Source organism: Callionymus lyra, chromosome 14 (assembly GCF_982586985.1).
Source record: "Callionymus lyra chromosome 14, fCalLyr1.hap1.1, whole genome shotgun sequence".
In the NCBI taxonomy this organism is placed as follows: Eukaryota; Metazoa; Chordata; class Actinopteri; order Syngnathiformes; family Callionymidae; genus Callionymus; species Callionymus lyra.
The window spans coordinates 8,574,539-8,593,118 of NC_141831.1; the positions used below are offsets into that span (position 1 = coordinate 8,574,539).

General features: G+C 34.2%; 1 protein-coding gene across 1 annotated transcript; it reads left to right on the forward strand.

Moving 5' to 3' along the window:
• Positions 1–499: 499 nt before the first annotated feature.
• Positions 500–17,016, forward strand: slc43a2b (solute carrier family 43 member 2b). The gene is made up of 13 exons (XM_087807825.1): positions 500–734; positions 3,509–3,785; positions 3,856–3,911; positions 3,975–4,051; positions 5,774–5,866; positions 7,274–7,407; positions 8,523–8,713; positions 8,788–8,931; positions 13,952–14,072; positions 14,169–14,304; positions 15,909–15,982; positions 16,095–16,218; positions 16,303–17,016. Exons 1-13 carry the CDS (start codon positions 575–577, stop codon positions 16,462–16,464), a joined length of 1,749 nt encoding a protein of 582 aa, XP_087663951.1. The 5' UTR covers positions 500–574; the 3' UTR covers positions 16,465–17,016.
• The last annotated feature ends 1,564 nt before the right edge of the window (positions 17,017–18,580 follow it).

An 18,580-nucleotide genomic window follows, 5' to 3' on the forward strand; every position in this document is an offset into this window, starting at 1 on the left:
ATAAAGAATTTTCAACTATAATAAAGAATTTTCAACTGTAATCAAACAATTTTCAACAATAATCAAACCATTTTCAACTTTAATCAAACAATTTTCTACTAAAATCAAACAATTTTCAACTATAATAAAGAATTTTCAACTATAATCAAACGATTTTCAACTATAATCTCTTTTTTAAGTGATTGAATTATATTTTCACGACTTTGTTTCACTTTCAATTAAGTTTCTCTTCAGTTTCCTTTCCTATGACTTTATTATTCATCTATTAATCAACTTTTAATTGATTTTAAAATCTCTCAAAAGATCATTTTTAAATCACATGTTGATTGACAGACGCGGAAGTGATTGATGTAAATCTAATCATTGTCATTATAAAAGGTTCAAAAGTCACGAGCTTCCTCGTCCCTGATAGGCTCAGTATAAAACCTCCCCTCTGCCCCCCCTCAGCAGGTCTGCCCCCCTGAGCAGGTCTTCACGGGTCCACAGAGTCTCCATCCTTTCTCGGTCCAGACTCCAGAACCGGCTCCGGCAGCTCTTCATCCGGGTCCTTCCTCATCCTCCTCCAGGCTCGACCATGGCTCCTACCCTGGTCACCGCGTTCGCCCGCCGCTGGTGGATGGCGGTGACGGCCATCGTGGAGAACCTGCTGTTCTCCGCGGTCCTCCTGGGATGGGGTTCCCTGCTCATCATGCTCAAGTCCGAGGGGTTCTACTCGTACATGTGCAGCGAGGAAGGTGAGTCCACGGAAGTTGCCGAGAGGGCGCGGAAAAACCCGAACAGCAACGACCGCTGAAAACTTTTTTTTTACTAAGTTGTCTTGAGTCTTACTAAGTTAATATCATTTTAAATAACTACGTTTAATTGTTATTAATGTGGTTACGACAGTTCCTGATTCAGCCCCGTAAAGATATTTTAAAGATTTATCGATTTGTTTTTGTTTTTCGTAACTAACAAAAACGAATACACGCTCTTTAAATAAGTAAGTAAACGTAACAATAGTTTCTAACTTGTATTTATTTCAAGTCCAACAATAAGTTCGTAACTTTACTTTCAGAAAAAAAAGTCCATTATTTTTGAACGCAACATTAAAAACACGAACCGCTGTGTTTGCAAAGCTCGTTAATGTTTCTAAAGGTAACTTAATACGCTAAAATAAAGACAATTAAAATTAAATTGTTAGATATGTTTGCGTTGCTTTATTTATACAGATAGTTCTGAACGAGTAATATGTATAAAAATAACCGTTTATTTAGCATTTAGTTAGTTACAAAGTAGCTAGACTAAGATGTCCCATCGCAAGTGAACGCATCTTCTAAACACCGGATGAAAACAAACAAGAACAATAAAAAGTTTAGTTTTTTTTTAATTCTCCCCTCGTTTGTTACATTTGTATTTATTATTATCACATAAACATCGATGTAGTTTATAAATATATATTTGTTTAATCGAACTCATGTTCACAAGCAAAGGTGTAACTCAAGTCAATCCTCTTTCATTCTCCCTAAAAAGAAGTGTTTGAATTGAAGGACTCTGGAGGTTAAACGTGATCTTTTTCATTGACAAAAAGAGTTGAATAAAAAGGGGTTTATTGTCGTCCCTCGGGTTGGATGGCCGCGGGTTGGAATTCCACTCCCTATAAAAGAGATTTGAATTTGAATAGAAATGCAATTGCAAGTGAAAATACTGGAGTCTCGTCGTTTCTTATCTCCTGCCGAGTGATGTAAGAACCAGCAGCACCAGCTCAGCTCTTTGCAGACATGTGACCGTGTTTTATGAGCAGTAATGTGGACGCTAAAGTCCAGTGATAAAGGGCGAAGGAGAGACACTGATAGCAAAAAGTGATGAAGCATGTGGATGTGGTGACGATGACTCGCCGGGTTTGAGGATGTGAATCTGCCATCTTCAGCAAAAAAATAACCACCATCTTCGGGGTCGTCCAGTGACCTCACAAGATCTGTACGTGCCAGAGATTGTTATCGCTTTTTAATCCAGATACAGGTTTATGATGTGAGGACGCTGTCGTAAATATTATTTTTCACGTAGTTTGTTTTTTACAAGGCTTGGTATCTCTAGTGTTTGGTTTCAGGGTTAAAAAATAAATCCCCATTTTAACACCTTCGACTCTAGTCAACATGTATGTGAAGGATCCTGTAAATGAACGTGTACAGTTAGTTCTGTATGTGTGGAACAACTAAAATTATTAACTCAGGTCAACTGTTAAAGTTGACTGGAGTGTAAAGACAATATTATTATCATAAAAAACATTGTGTCTAATATGTCATTTAAAAGAATGAATTAACCCATTGTGTAATAATAATAAATCTAAATTGTGATTATATCGTTGTTGAAATGCCTTCAATATTATTTGAATTTCAGCTATTGAATTAAGCCCGGGTTACCTAACGTAACCACGGTTCTACGAGGGCAGAGCCCAGAGGAATAAACCATAAGCGAAGGGCCTCGCATCATGAAGTAGAATTTCCTGCCAAATTAAAAACTCGCCCAGAGCGGCAAAATATAATTTGATTTATTTGATAACATGGTTAATATTTGATGTATCAGAAACACTTGATAAACTAATAAACAATGAAAGAAAAGGTGTTTTATTTGGAATAATCAAACCACTGTATTCAAAAGAAGAACTACTTTTTATTAATACATTTAATTATCAATAATAAATTATAGTTTAATGTTTGAAATGGAAAAGTTTTCATGCAAAAATAAATTTAAAACAATCAAACAAAAAGATTGAATTGAAATATCAGAAGAACTGAATAAAAAAAAGAATTAAATTATTATTAATTGAATAATTTAATTAGAAAACATATATATTGAAAGGTTGGTATATGTTTAATACTTTAAATAGAAATTTCGAACATATATTCAAATTATTATTCTTTTTTTAAATATAGAGTTTTATACTCTAATTCCCTTTATTCAGAAATATATTTTAAAAATGTTTAAATTAAACCTTGTGTCATCTTAGGGTCATGTTGATCGAAAAACAACACAAGGGATACCTCAAACACATTTGTTTTTGGTCCTTCGGGTCACCTTGACCTAGAGACAACACAAGGGATACCACAATCACATTTGTTTTTGTGTCACCTTGACCCAAATACAACACAAGGGATACCACAATCACTTTTGTTCAGGTCACTTTGACCCAGAGACAACACAAGGGATACCACAAACACATTTGGTTTTGGTCCTTCGGGTCACCTTGACCCAGAGACAACACAAGGGATACCACAATCAAATTTGTTCGGGTCACCTTGACCCAGAGACAACACAAGGGATACCATAAACACATTTGGTTTTGGTCCTTCGGGTCACCTTGACCCAGAGACAACACAAGGAATACCACAATCAGATTTGTTCGGGTCACCTTGACCCAGAGACAACACAAGGGATACCACAATCACATTTGTTATCGGTCTTTCGGGTCACATTGACCCTGAGACAGGGTTTAAGAAACATGTTTAATGATTTAATTTCGATGACACAGCAAACGTGACGAGCTACAACATCTCGGCGGCGCCGACCCTCCCACCGGAGGAGTACGCCGAGTACAGCGAGAACGACCTGTTGGTGGAGGCGGACCAGAGCCCGCTGGAGTCCACCAACGGCCTCCTGAGGATGAACGGCTGGTTGATCTGCAAGGAACAGGACGAGATGCTGAACCTGGCCTTCACCGTGGGCTCCTTCCTGCTCTCCGCCATCACGCTCCCCCTAGGGGTCGTCATGGACAAGTACGGCCCTCGGAAGCTGCGACTCCTGGGAAGGTAAGAAGAAGAAAAAAACGTTTGTCCGTAAACTTTTTTTTATACAACATCTTCCTCGATCTCGCTTCAGCACCTGCTTCGGCTTCTCTTGTCTGCTCATCGCCTACGGAGCCTACAATCCAAACGGTGAGTTCGCGTTGATTTTTACATACAAACGTGATTGTAACGCGTTTTTTCGTGGCTTTCCAGAACTGTCCGTCCTCATCTTCATCGCACTGACCTTCAACGGATTCGGAGGAATGTGCATGACCTTCACCTCCCTCACGGTACGACCGTTTCTACGTCAATAAATTTAACCTCATTCGATCAAATCTCTTTTTTAAATGGAAAAGTAAATCTTTGGTATATTTTCTGGTCTTTTTATGAAGACAAGATGAATAGATTTTTCTTTTTAATTGCAAAAAACAACAGAAACTCATGATGAAATTGATAAAATATCCATTTATAATTATTCATTATTGATGTAAATATCAAATAATATTTGATTTGAAACATTGTTTTTTATTTAGGACATTTTTGTTTAAAATTCTGTCTACAATTAAAGAATCTTTTTTTAAATTTTGTTTAAAATGGTTGAAATTTTGTTTAGAATGATTTTAATTTAGTTTAAAATTAGTTTCAATTTGGTTTAAAATGTTTTCAATTTTGTTTAAAATTGGTTGAATTTTGTTTAAAAATGGGCAAATTTTTTTTTAAATTGGTTATATTTTGGTATTATTGTGACTTTAATTTAAGTTATTTTTTTAATATCTTGTATCTTAAACTCAATGCATTTTCTTTTTATTTAAAAAGTTGAAAGGCAAAATTAATTTGTCATAATTATATATATACTGTATATATGTTTTTTTAAATGAGCTCTAAATCATTACTGTTAATTATTGTTTTTTTGTTTACATGTAATATCAGCAGTAACTAGGTCAGTGGTGGGACATACAGTACTCAAGGGCCACATTACTGTGACTGTTGTGAGGGGCCCTCACAAAAGAAAAGTAAATAAAAGAGAATAAAAAAAGGGAAATTATAAATAAGCTTAAGCTATAATTTAATTTCGTATTATACATTACATAAATACTTAAGTACCTTAAAGTACTTCAATAATCCGAGGCTTTTTATAGTCGTGACCTCATGAGGGCCACGTAAATACAGTCTGAGGGCCACATTGCCCATGTTTGCTCTTCAGATAGTGTGATTCTTGAACCTTATTTTTCGGTTTATTTAATTAAGAAAAGATTAATTAAAAGAACATGTTATTGCGACAGAAACTGGACATAATTCAGTTTTATTTATTGAACTTATTGGTCATTATTTGCTACTAAAAAACAATAACTTCCAATCCTGGCTTCATTAAAAAAAAAAATCACTTCCAATCCATATTTTTTGGACCCGATCCTCACAACAAACAAAGCTTCTGCACATGTTTAAAAAGCTGCCGGAACATTCTTGGTCGCCCTCCAGTTCTCTCCGTCCTCCCCTCCTCGCATTCCTGGTCCTGCCATCGCTCCCTCCACCATGGTGATGATGTTCCAGGCAGAGGAACCCGTCGTCCTAAATCACCCGAATAAAAGGATCCGTGTTTCAACATAACTATCACCCACCGGTGGAGACCCCCTTTTTACTCACACCTCGTGTCACTGTTTTTGTCAAAAAAAACAACTCGTAAAGTCGGGGTCAAGGGTCGGGGTGTCCGTCCGCTCGCTGCCTCGGGTCCGAGATGAAGGAGCTGTTTACGCCATAACTTCTTGTTAATTGGGTGGAAAACAGAGATATATTGTTCTGTGCTCTTATGTAATTGTTGTTGTGGAGGAGCATGCGAGCAGAAAACTGCATGAAAGGGTCGGAGATTATCTCCCAAATCAACTCCATAACCTCCGGGAGGTTGTTCCAGTTTGTTGTTGTCGGATTGGTTGGTTGGATGTCGTTTTTTTGGATGGTTTAGTTGATTTAAATTGTAATAACTCACAATATTTGTGTTTTTTTTTCTTCTGCAGCTGCCAAACATGTTCGGGGACCTGAGGTCGACCTTCATCGCTCTGATGATCGGATCCTACGCCTCGTCCGCCGTGACCTTCCCCGGGGTCAAGGTAAAAAAGAACAAAATCTAAAAATTCATTTTTAAAGCCAATTTCATTAAATTAAAAATGTGACAAAAAACAACAAAAAAACAAACATGGCAACCTCTTGTTATAACTGGAATTAATTCTATTTAAAATGTAATTTTAAGAGTTTAAAGGAGTGAATGATATATGAGAGAGGGGGGGAAAAAAACCCTGGTTACCTAACGTAACCATGGTTCTACGAATGAATGCGAGGACCTACAGCGGGGCTCCGCTATGGTTTAACTCAACTTTATTTATAAAACACAACAACAGTCATTACAAAGTGCTGTACAATGACATTAAAAGTGCTAAGAAAGCACAGTTAAAACACACAAAGATAAAACAATATCACATAAAACAAGTAAAAAGCACTAAAAACAGCAGAATAAAAGTTTGTTTTAAGACGAGATTTAAAAATGGACACCTCGCATCGTGAAGTAGAGCTTCCCTTTAACAGGCAGAAACCTGGAGCAGAACTATCTCAAAATCTTTGGCATTTTATACAAAACTAGTTGGTTGTTTCTTTTTTAAGATTCATAACTATGAAATTAACTTTTTAAAAATGTAATTTAGTATTAAAATATTCTAGCCTCCCTTTATTTTGCGAGCGTCATTTTTTTTTGCTAAAAGAAAGCAAAAACAGTTGGAAAATTTAGGTAGATAGTAAGATAGATATACTTTATTAATCCTACTGGAGAGCTCTTTTGGGAAATTGGGTTACCAGTTCACAGCAGACGATAATTTCGTAAAAACAAGAAAGTGCAAATAAAAAGAACAGAGTGCTAAGGATGACAAAGTGCAAACTCATTTGCCCTTTTAAAAGACTATAACTTAGTTAAAAACCTTCCTTGGAATGAGAAGAACAAGTTGAGCCCACACTATAATGAGGGAGTAGCTAGTGCACGATTGTTTTTGGCCTTTTTGGCCCAGACACAGATGAGTTCATGGCGGCCATTTTGATCTCAGTAGGACCCCTAAGAGGGTCAACAACCTAGATATATTAGTTGTAATGTTTCCCCCAAATTATGCTTACTGGGAAATTTAGGGCAAAAAAAGTCTGGGCAAGCTGTAAAAATTAAACTATTTTATAAAAAAGGTTGTTGTCGATAAAGCAAATTTCAGAAAATTCATTGTAATATTTTGCAACAGACAGAACAAGGGTGTTCTCAATCACACACAGGGCCAAGAAATTGTGTATTTACTTCACAGGAAGTATGACTCTTATGTATTTCCTTCCATTAATGGAGGTTCTACTTCATTGGGTGCTCGCCCTCTAACCGCTTCGCTATTGGTTAGAGGGCTTCGCACCAATTTGTAGAACCTGAGATTATGATCATAACTCAGGGGTTTTGTTGACATTGACAATATCTGTTTTTCTCTCCACCTGACCAGGTGATCTATGACCTTGGCGTTCCCTTCATCACGATCCTGGTGGTCTGGGCCGCTTGTGCAGGGATCGTGTTCCTCAACTGCTTCCTCAACTGGCCCTTGGAACCCTTCCCGGGACCCGAGGACATGGACTACACGTGAGTGCGAGACCCGATTATAAGTAGCCGCCGCTGACACAATAAAGTTTTATTATCCGCAGTATAGGATCTGTGTGAGATAATGATGATGTTATTACTACCATCAGTGGTTAAACACGTTATATAACTCGAGCGCCGTGAAAGTCCGGAGCAAAGTCCTTCTGCTGGTGATTTATCAGCTTGTAAAGAACTCCAATTGGAAAATGACGAGATATTCATATGCACTGTTTAAACAGTAATAACTATGGTTTACAAGAAACACACACAATTAAAAAGATAAACTGTACTGTAGTGTTTGTAGTCAATAGAAACATTGATTTAGGATTTTTTTTTTAATAGTACTTGAATTGAATTTAATAATCGTATATAATGAAAGGTTACTTTTTATATATATATAGAGGTATTTATTTAAGTTTTTGAAATTTAATGGATTGTATTAAACGTTTGAGTTTTTTTTAAATAATTGTGTAATTCCGTAGCCTTCAAAATTCATTATAAAAAATATAAAAGTGCACCAGACAATACCAACAGAGTACCGATCTACCCCGATAGAAACTTTGAGCCAATCGTGTGGCGGGGCAGAAAATCATGTGACGTCGTAATCCATCGTCAGAATTTATTTTTATGTTGAATTTAAAATGCTTTTAATTCAAAGATATAGACTTTAGAACATTTATTTTTGAATGAATGGAATAAGAATATCAAACCCTATGTGTAAAAAAAAGTTAAGTTTTTTTAATTTAAATTATTTAGAGAATATCCAATGTTTTTATAAAAAAAAACAACATTAAAATAAAAAATGGTTTAAAAAAAAAAAAAGGATTTTAAATTGAATTGAAGGCTAAGAATAAAATAAAATAAAAAAAATCTTTGAAAAGTTGAAATACGTATATCAAATGTGCAAAATCATTCGAAAACATTTAATACCTTTTGATAAAAAATAATTTTAAACATAATAAAATGCTTTAAAACACAAAAAAATAACAAAAATTGTGTCAACATTTGAATTTTTTTTTAATTGTCAAAGGAAACAGTGTTTTTTCTCAACACCAAACCATGTCTTACTTTAATACCAAATAAACATGTTTAACTTTAATAATCTTCTGCTTCCTCAGGGTCAAGATCAAGTTCAGCTGGCTCGGGTTCGACCACAAGATCACGGGGAAGCAGTTTTACAACCAGGTGACGACGGTGGGTCGACGCCTCAGCGTGGGCAACAGTCTGAAGCAGAAGGAACTGGCCACCAAAGACGGGCACAAGCTCTGCCTGTCCACCATGGATCTGGAGATGGCGCCGCGCGAACAGAGTAGGCGTCTTCATCCGTCCTCTCGGGGTTCGTACTGTGGAATCTCTCAATTAAAACTTTATTTTTATCTCCAGCCCAGTCCTTCTTGACCACCATCCTGAGCCCCATCTTCATGCTCAGCCTGGTCACCATGTCGGTCACGCAGCTGCGTCTCTTGTTCTACATGGGAGCCATGAACAGCGTCCTGGAGTCGCTGAGCGACGGAAACTTTGACACAGGTACGTGACCAGGAAACAAAATAGTCAGATTTATAAACAACGTCAACGTATCATTTTTATAACGCGATTATTGTTTTACTGGAATCTACAGTGCAGAAGATGGAAGTGGGTAAGAAACATTAGCTGTTAGCATATTAGCTTGTTAGCATCACTAAACTACTTTTCATGTTTTTGTCAAGAATTTTTCCAAATGTTGCCTCAGTTTTTTTATGGTGAAGTTGCATTCAGGTGTCAGTAAAGTTTTACAGTATATGTTGTTACAGTAAATGTTACAGTAAAGTTTGTAACTGTATATGTTGTTACAGTAAATGTTGTTACAGTAAAGGTTGTTACAGTAAATGTTGTTACATTATAGGTTGTTACAGTAAATGTTGTTACAGTAAAGGTTGTCACACTTTATGTTGTTATAGTATATGTTGTTACCGTAAAGGTTGTTACAGTGACTGTTGTTACAGTAAAGGTTGTTACAGTGACTGTTGTTACAGTAAAGTTTGTTACAGTAAAGGTTGTTACAGTGACTGTTGTTACAGTATAGGTTGTCACACTTTATGTTGTTATAGTATATGTTGTTACCGTAAAGGTTGTTACAGTGACTGTTTTTACAGTAAAGGTGGTTACAATAAAGGTTGTTACAGTGACTGTTGTTACAGTAAAGGTTGTTACAGTGACTGTTGTTACAGTAAAGGTTGTTACAGTAAAGGTTGTTACAGTGACTGTTGTTACAGTAAAGGTTGTTACAGTAAAGGTTGTTACAGTGACTGTTGTTACAGTAAAGGTTGTTACAGTAAAGGTTGTTACAGTGACTGTTGTTACAGTAAAGGTTGTTACAGTAAATGTTGTTACAGTGACTGTTGTTACAGTAAATGTTGTTACATTATAGGTTGTTACAGTAAATGTTGTTACAGTAAATGTTGTTACAGTGACTGTTGTTACAGTAAAGGTTGTTACAGTAAATGTTGTTACAGTGACTGTTGTTACAGTAAAGGTTGTTACAGTAAATGTTGTTACATTATAGGTTGTTACAGTAAATGTTGTTAGAGTGAATGTTGTTACAGTATAGGTTGTCACACTTTATGTTGTTATAGTATATGTTGTTACCGTAAAGGTTGTTACAGTAAAGGTTGTTACAGTGACTGTTGTTACAGTAAAGGTTGTTACAGTAAATGTTGTTACATTATAGGTTGTTACAGTAAATGTTGTTAGAGTGAATGTTGTTACAGTATAGGTTGTCACACTTTATGTTGTTATAGTATATGTTGTTACCGTAAAGGTTGTTACAGTGAATGTTGTTACAGTATATGTTGTTACAGTAAAGGTTGCTACAGTGTAGGTTGTTACAGTAAAGGTTGTTACAGTAAAGGTTGTTACAGTATAGGTTGTTACAGTAAAGGTTGTTACAGTGAATGTTGTTACAGTAAAGGTTGTTACATTATAGGTTGTTACAGTAAATGTTGTTAGAGCGAATGTTGTTACAGTATAGGTTGTCACACTTTATGTTGTTATAGTATATGTTGTTACCGTAAAGGTTGTTACAGTGACTGTTGTTACAGTGACTGTTGTTACAGTAAAGGTTGTTACAGTAAAGGTTGTTACAGTGAATGTTGTTACAGTAAAGGTTGTTACAGTATAGGTTGTTACAGTATAGGTTGTTACAGTATAGGTTGTTACAGTAAAGGTTGTTACAGTGAATGTTGTTACAGTAAAGGTTGTTACAGTAAAGGTTGTTACAGTGAATGTTGTTACAGTAAAGGTTGTTACAGTATAGGTTGTTACAGTAAAGGTTGTTACAGTAAAGGTTGTTACAGTGAATGTTGTTACAGTAAAGGTTGTTACAGTAAAGGTTGTTACAGTGAATGTTGTTACAGTAAAGGTTGTTACAGTATAGGTTGTTACAGTATAGGTTGTTACAGTAAAGGTTGTTACAGTAAAGGTTGTTACAGTGAATGTTGTTACAGTAAAGGTTGTTACAGTAAAGGTTGTTACAGTAAAGGTTGTTACAGTATAGGTTGTTACAGTAAAGGTTGTTACAGTATATGTTGTTACAGTGAATGTTGTTACAGTATAGGTTGTTACAGTATAGGTTGTTACAGTAAAGGTTGTTACAGTATATGTTGTTACAGTGAATGTTGTTACAGTATAGGTTGTTACAGTATAGGTTGTTACAGTAAAGGTTGTTACAGTATATGTTGTTACAGTGAATGTTGTTACAGTATAGGTTGTTACAGTATAGGTTGTTACAGTATATGTTGTTACAGTGAATGTTGTTACAGTATAGGTTGTTACAGTATAGGTTGTTACAGTAAAGGTTGTTACAGTATATGTTGTTACAGTGAATGTTGTTACAGTATAGGTTGTTACAGTATAGGTTGTTACAGTAAAGGTTGTTACAGTATATGTTGTTACAGTGAATGTTGTTACAGTATATGTTGTTACAGTAAAGGTTGTTACAGTGAATGTTGTTACAGTATAGGTTGTTACAGTAAAGGTTGTTACAGTATATGTTGTTACAGTGAATGTTGTTACAGTATAGGTTGTTACAGTAAAGGTTGTTACAGTAAAGGTTGTTACAGTATATGTTGTTACAGTGAATGTTGTTACAGTATAGGTTGTTACAGTGAATGTTGTTACAGTAAAGGTTGTTACAGCAAAGGTTGTTACAGTGAATGTTGTTACAGTAAAGGTTGTGACAGTATATGTTGTTACAGTAAAGGTTGTTACAGTGTAGGTTGTTACAGTAAAGGTTGTTACAGTGAATGTTGTTACAGTATAGGTTGTTACAGTGACTGTTGTTACAGTAAAGGTTGTTACAGTAAAGGTTGTTACAGTGAATGTTGTTACAGTAAAGGTTGTTACAGTGTAGGTTGTTACAGTATAGGTTGTTACAGTAAAGGTTGTTACAGTGAATGTTGTTACAGTAAAGGTTGTTACAGTATATGTTGTTACAGTATAGGTTGTTACAGTAAAGGTTGTTACAGTATAGGTTGTTACAGTGAATGTTGTTACAGTATAGGTTGTTACAGTAAAGGTTGTTACAGTATATGTTGTTACAGTGAATGTTGTTACAGTATAGGTTGTTACAGTAAAGGTTGTTACAGTAAAGGTTGTTACAGTATATGTTGTTACAGTGAATGTTGTTACAGTAAAGGTTGTTACAGTATAGGTTGTTACAGTAAAGGTTGTTACAGTGTAGGTTGTTACAGTATAGGTTGTTACAGTAAAGGTTGTTACAGTGAATGTTGTTACAGTAAAGGTTGTTACAGTATATGTTGTTACAGTATAGGTTGTTACAGTAAAGGTTGTTACAGTAAAGGTTGTTACAGTGAATGTTGTTACAGTATAGGTTGTTACAGTAAAGGTTGTTACAGTATATGTTGTTACAGTGAATGTTGTTACAGTATAGGTTGTTACAGTAAAGGTTGTTACAGTAAAGGTTGTTACAGTATATGTTGTTACAGTGAATGTTGTTACAGTATAGGTTGTTACAGTGAATGTTGTTACAGTAAAGGTTGTTACAGCAAAGGTTGTTACAGTGAATGTTGTTACAGTAAAGGTTGTGACAGTATATGTTGTTACAGTAAAGGTTGTTACAGTGTAGGTTGTTACAGTAAAGGTTGTTACAGTGAATGTTGTTACAGTATAGGTTGTTACAGTGACTGTTGTTACAGTAAAGGTTGTTACAGTAAAGGTTGTTACAGTGAATGTTGTTACAGTAAAGGTTGTTACAGTGTAGGTTGTTACAGTATAGGTTGTTACAGTAAAGGTTGTTACAGTGAATGTTGTTACAGTAAAGGTTGTTACAGTATATGTTGTTACAGTATAGGTTGTTACAGTAAAGGTTGTTACAGTATAGGTTGTTACAGTAAAGGTTGTTACAGTGTAGGTTGTTACAGTAAAGGTTGTTACAGTAAAGGTTGTTACAGTATATGTTGTTACAGTAAAGGTTGTTACAGTAAAGGTTGTTACAGTAAAGGTTGTTACAGTATAGGTTTCCACACTTTATGTTGTTATAGTATATGTTGTTACCGTAAAGGTTGTTACAGTAAAGGTTGTTACAGTGAATGTTGTTACAGTATAGGTTGTTACAGTAAAGGTTGTTACAGTGAATGTTGTTACAGTATAGGTTGTTACAGTAAAGGTTGTTACAGTATATGTTGTTACAGTAAAGGTTGTTACAGTGAATGTTGTTACAGTAAAGGTTGTTACAGTGAATGTTGTTACAGTATAGGTTGTTACAGTAAAGGTTGTTACAGTATATGTTGTTACAGTAAAGGTTGTTACAGTGAATGTTGTTACAGTAAAGGTTGTTACAGTATATGTTGTTACAGTAAAGGTTGTTACAGTGAATGTTGTTACAGTATATGTTGTTACAGTAAAGGTTGTTACAGTAAAGGTTGTTACAGTATAGGTTGTTACAGTAAAGGTTGTTACAGTAAAGGTTGTTACAGTATATGTTGTTACAGTAAAGGTTGTTACAGTAAAGGTTGTTACTGTATATGTTGCTACAGTAAAGGTTGTTACAGTAAAGGTTGTCACAGTAAAGGTTGTTACAGTATATGCTTGTTACAGTATAGGTTGTTACAGTAAAGGTTGTTACAGTATATGCTTGTTACAGTATATGTTGTTACAGTGAAGGTTGTTACAGTAAATGTTGTTACAGTAAAGGTTGTTACTGTATATGTTGTTACAGTAAAGGTTGTTACAGTAAAGCTTGTTACTGTATAGGTTGTTACAGTGTAGGTCTATGCTAAATTCTTAATTAAAACTGACAGCAAGTACACACATCAGTTGCACTTGAACGCACCACCATCAGTGAAGGTATCAGAAGGAAAACTGAGGCACATTCTTCCCAGAGAGTCTAGTTTGTCCTTGTAGGAGAGTTTTAGTTCTGCTCTCTGCTCTCTAGTTGAATCATTAACCAACATTCCACTCGTATTGTTTTGTTCTAATAACCAGCACTTAATCAACCTTGACCTCAAACACACAAAGGAAATAAGTAACTGACCAACACTCGTGTCCACAGTGAGTCTGTACTCGTCCATCTTCGGCGTCCTGCAGCTGCTGTGCCTCATGACCACGCCGGTGATCGGGCAGATCATGGACTGGAAGCTGAAGGAGTGCGACGACGGAGATTCTCCCAGCAAGTGAGTCACACACTTGTCATCCGGGACGCCAGCAGGGTTTAGAATCACAGCGTGACCTTGACCTTCTTGTGTGCCTTTTATTTCTTTTTTCTTAAGGGGTGATGAAGCATTTCCGAAGCGAAGGGACAGGAAGACTCAGAAGGTGACCAACGCCCTGAGGGCCTTCATCCTCACCAATCTACTCTTGGTGGGATTTGGAATCACTTGCCTCATTCCCAACCTCCCCCTGCAGGTGAGAAATATAAGACAGCTTCACGTTTCTAAGGGGTTTTCGTTTAGAAGTTAGTTCTTTAAATATATATTTACATTCAATCTGTTTATTTTACTTTCAAATGCTGCTGTTAATATCAATTTATCAGTTTAAAAAGGCCATTTTATCTATTATTCTTGGGATTATAGAGCAAATGAATCAAACTATTCTACCCAATAACACACAATATCAGCCAATGATATAAACAATTTAAAATATTTACACTTTTCCTGTCATAAAAATGTATTGAGTGCATTTGAAAAGAGTTCAAATGAAACACATTTAAATATAAGAAGATAAAAAGAGTTTCAGGTTCAGATACTACTCAGAATTACTTATTTACAGGAAGTGAAAGTATTTAATGCAGTGTATAATTGTATATTTAAATTAAATAAAATGTAACAATATGTTTATATAAAACAAAAATATATTGTGTTTTATAGCATCTTAGAATTATGGGGTGTTTAACAGCTTTAAGGATATAATGTGTGGGTTTTTTTATGTTATAAATAATATGAAACAATTTAAGAAATAATTGGAATATAATATAATAATAAACATTTCACCTTAGAATGACTCTTGTTGTACAAGTGAAAGTATGTTATTCAGTGTAAAATGTACATTACTTTATATTAAAATAAACATAATTAACAGTTTGTTGGTAATTGTCTATGTTATGTTATGTTAAACATCTTAGCGTTACAGGTTGTTTGTAAAGGTATAAATAGTGTTTTTTATTTTAAAAATAATATGAGATAATATAATAAATAATATATATGTATGTTATAATATTAGTAAAATACATATGTATAAGATATATTTGATTATTATCAGACTATGATGATTATTTTTTAAATAGTGTAAACATGTAATTCAGTTTAAAATGTCCATAACTTTATATTGACATTTTTTTGGAATAGTTTAAACGCTGTAAGGTTATCATTTGTTTTTGTCATGGAAGAAATAATAATTCTTTAATATAATAATAAATACTTTTTTAGGGAATTTATTCATGTAATAAATCAAAAATGAAGATACATTTTCTTGTTAATTTGCTAATTCTATTAGGGACTCTTGGGAAATTGATTCATTATTAATATAGTTTCATAATAACAATGACAACTTAAACATAAATTACGTATTTAAATAGTGTCGAGTATTTCCTCAAGAAATAACCGGACACTTTGTAACGCAAAAAATGAATTCTGGATCATAAAGACATTTTTATAATATGAAGATATGTTGATGAGAAACACACTTTAGCGAAAAAGCGAAAGTATCTGGACATTCTGTTCCATGTTAATCTTTGTATCCTTTGTCTTTGTTATTTTTCTTTAATCTATGTTCTTTATCTTTAGATTTTGATTGTATCATCTTGTTCTTTCTCTTTATTTCTCTTTGTTCTTATTTTATTTTGATTATTTTATGAAAAATTGCTGTATTTGTTGTGGATAATTTGGAAAAAAACAATTTCCCGAAGGAGACCTCCTGAGGGATCAATAAAGTTCTACTTAACCTAACTTTAATTAGTTTCACTGACTATATTTTCATCATTTTTACTGACTGTTTCTCCTTTTCTTTCCCAGATTGTGTCTTTCGTGCTGCACACTATAGTCCGAGGATTCATCCACTCGGCCGTCGGTGGTCTATACGCTGCTGTGTAAGTAAAACTTGGACATTTCGGATTTAAGTCCATATTTGACGACTGAAATAAGGGTTTTGGGTCCATTTTAAATCCCCATCAAAAGACTAATTTAGCGTCTTGTCGACAGGTATCCGTCCTCTCAGTTCGGCAGTCTGACCGGCATGCAGTCTCTGGTCAGCGCCGTCTTCGCGCTCCTGCAGCAGCCGCTGTTCCTGGCCATGATGGGCCCCCTGCAGGGAGACCCCTTCTGGGTGAGTCCACATTAAAATGACAAAAAAAACAAGCGATTCAAACTCGTTTTGCTTAAAAATTCCCCTGGTCTCGTCCTCGCTCAGGTCAACATCGGACTCCTGGCCGTCAGCATGCTGGGCTTCCTTCTGCCGCTCTACCTGCTCTGCTACCGGCAGACGCTCTACAAGCAGGAGCAGCAGAGGGCGGTCGACGCCAAGATCTACATCAAAGTCAACGGCACCGACCGGACGGAAGCCTTCGTGTAGAAGGAACACGGCAGTAACACGGCGACATACATGGACCCACTTTTGAGACCGATCTACGGGAAAGAGGACGTTCAGAGTGGGGAAAAAAAGACGAGGAAAAGACTGTGAAAGGAATGAGGGCCCGGTCCTTCTGTACTCCCCCCAAATACCTCCGTCTTCACTTCTTCACCTCCGAGCGAGACTCTTTTTATCATTCAAAATGGTGCTGTATCAATTCATCAACAAACAAAAATTCCAAACACACCACAACGTGTCGGGGACATAAAATGCGGATTCCTCAGGTACCTGGGAGAGTACTGTACTTCTTAATGTATTTTTTAGCCTTTTATAAATTCACTTTTTAACCCTGGGATTTTTAAAAGAAAACAATGGCACAGCCGGGTTCAACTTTAGATGCTTATTTAAGCTTTAAGAAAAACTTGATATTTAACTAAGTTCACAAGTATTTTTGTACCTTTTCTTTCAATTCGATGGAATCTTGTTTTTCACCCTTTTTTTTAACACATGTTATTGTTTGTTTGAGGATAATAAAGTTGATCCATGGAAATAAAATCACATGTTTATATGTGTTTTTTTTAATGTATTATTTCATAATACTCATGAATTTGAACCTAAAAGCATGGAATGAAGATGATAAGAATTACTTATTTACAGGAAGTGAAAGTATTTAATGCTGTGTATAATTTTATATTTAAACAAAATAAAATGTAACAATATGTTTATATTAAACAAAATATATTGTGTTTTATAGCATTGTAGCATTAGCATCTTTAGCATGGGGTGTTTAACAGCTTAAAGGATACAATTTCTGTGTTTTTTTATGTTAGAAATAATATGAAATAATTTAAGAAATAATAGGAATATAATATAATAATATACATTTCACCTTAGAATGACTCTTGTTGGTTCAGGCTTTTCCTTGATTCTCTGGAACTCCTGTTGTGTTATCAGTTTTATCTTGATCTTTAAAATATATACTTTATTGAATATTGTTTTGATTGTTTAAGCGCTTTGTGACCCTGGTCTGGAAAAGCGCTATATAAATAAAAATTACTTACTTACAAGTGAAAGTATGTTATTCAGAGTAATAGTAAATCACTTTATATTAAAACAAAAAATAATTAACAGTATAGGAAGAATCATGGAAGAAATAATATTTCTTTAATATAATAATAAATACTTTTTTAAGGAATTTATTCATGTAATAAATCAAAATGAAGATACATTTTCTTGAATTCTTCTTTCAATTCGATGGAATCTTGTTTTTCACCCTTTTTTTTTAAACACATGTTATTGTTTGTTTGAGGATAATAAAGTTGATCCATGGAAATAAAATCTCTTTATATGTGTTTTTTTTAATGTATTATTTCATTAATGTATTTGAACCTAAAAGCACAGAATGAAGATGATACGTTTCACCCCAGAAATACTTATTTACAGGAAGTGAAAGTATTTAATGCAGTGTATCATTTTATATTTAAATTAAATAAAATGTAACAATATGTTTATATAAAACAAAATATATTGTGTTTTATAGCATCTTAGCATTATGGGGTGTTTAACAGCTTTAAGGATACAATTTCTGTGTTTTTATTTTATAAATAATATGAAATAATAGGAATATAATATAATAATATACATTTCACCTTAGAATGACTCTTGTTGTACAAGTGAAAGTATGTTATTCAGAGTAATAGTAAATCACTTTATATTAAATTATATTAAAACAAAAATAATTAACAGTATAGGAAGAATCATGGAAGAAATAATATTTATTGAATATAATAATAAATAAATTATTAATAATTAATTAATTAATAATAATTTTTGAGGAATTTATTCATGTAATAAATCAAAATAAAGATACATTTTCTTGTGTTCTTCTTTCAATTCGATGGAATTTTGTTTTTGACCCTTTAACACATTGTTTGTTTGAGGATAATAAAGTTGATCCATGGGAAAACAAATAAGTTTTTTAATTTAAAAGTGTTTTTTTAATGTATTATTTCATTAATTTATTTGAACCTAAAAGCACGGAATGAAGATGAGTTTTCTGTATAATAAATAATGTAATGTGAATTAATTATATATGAATTATTATTATTTAAATACAAAA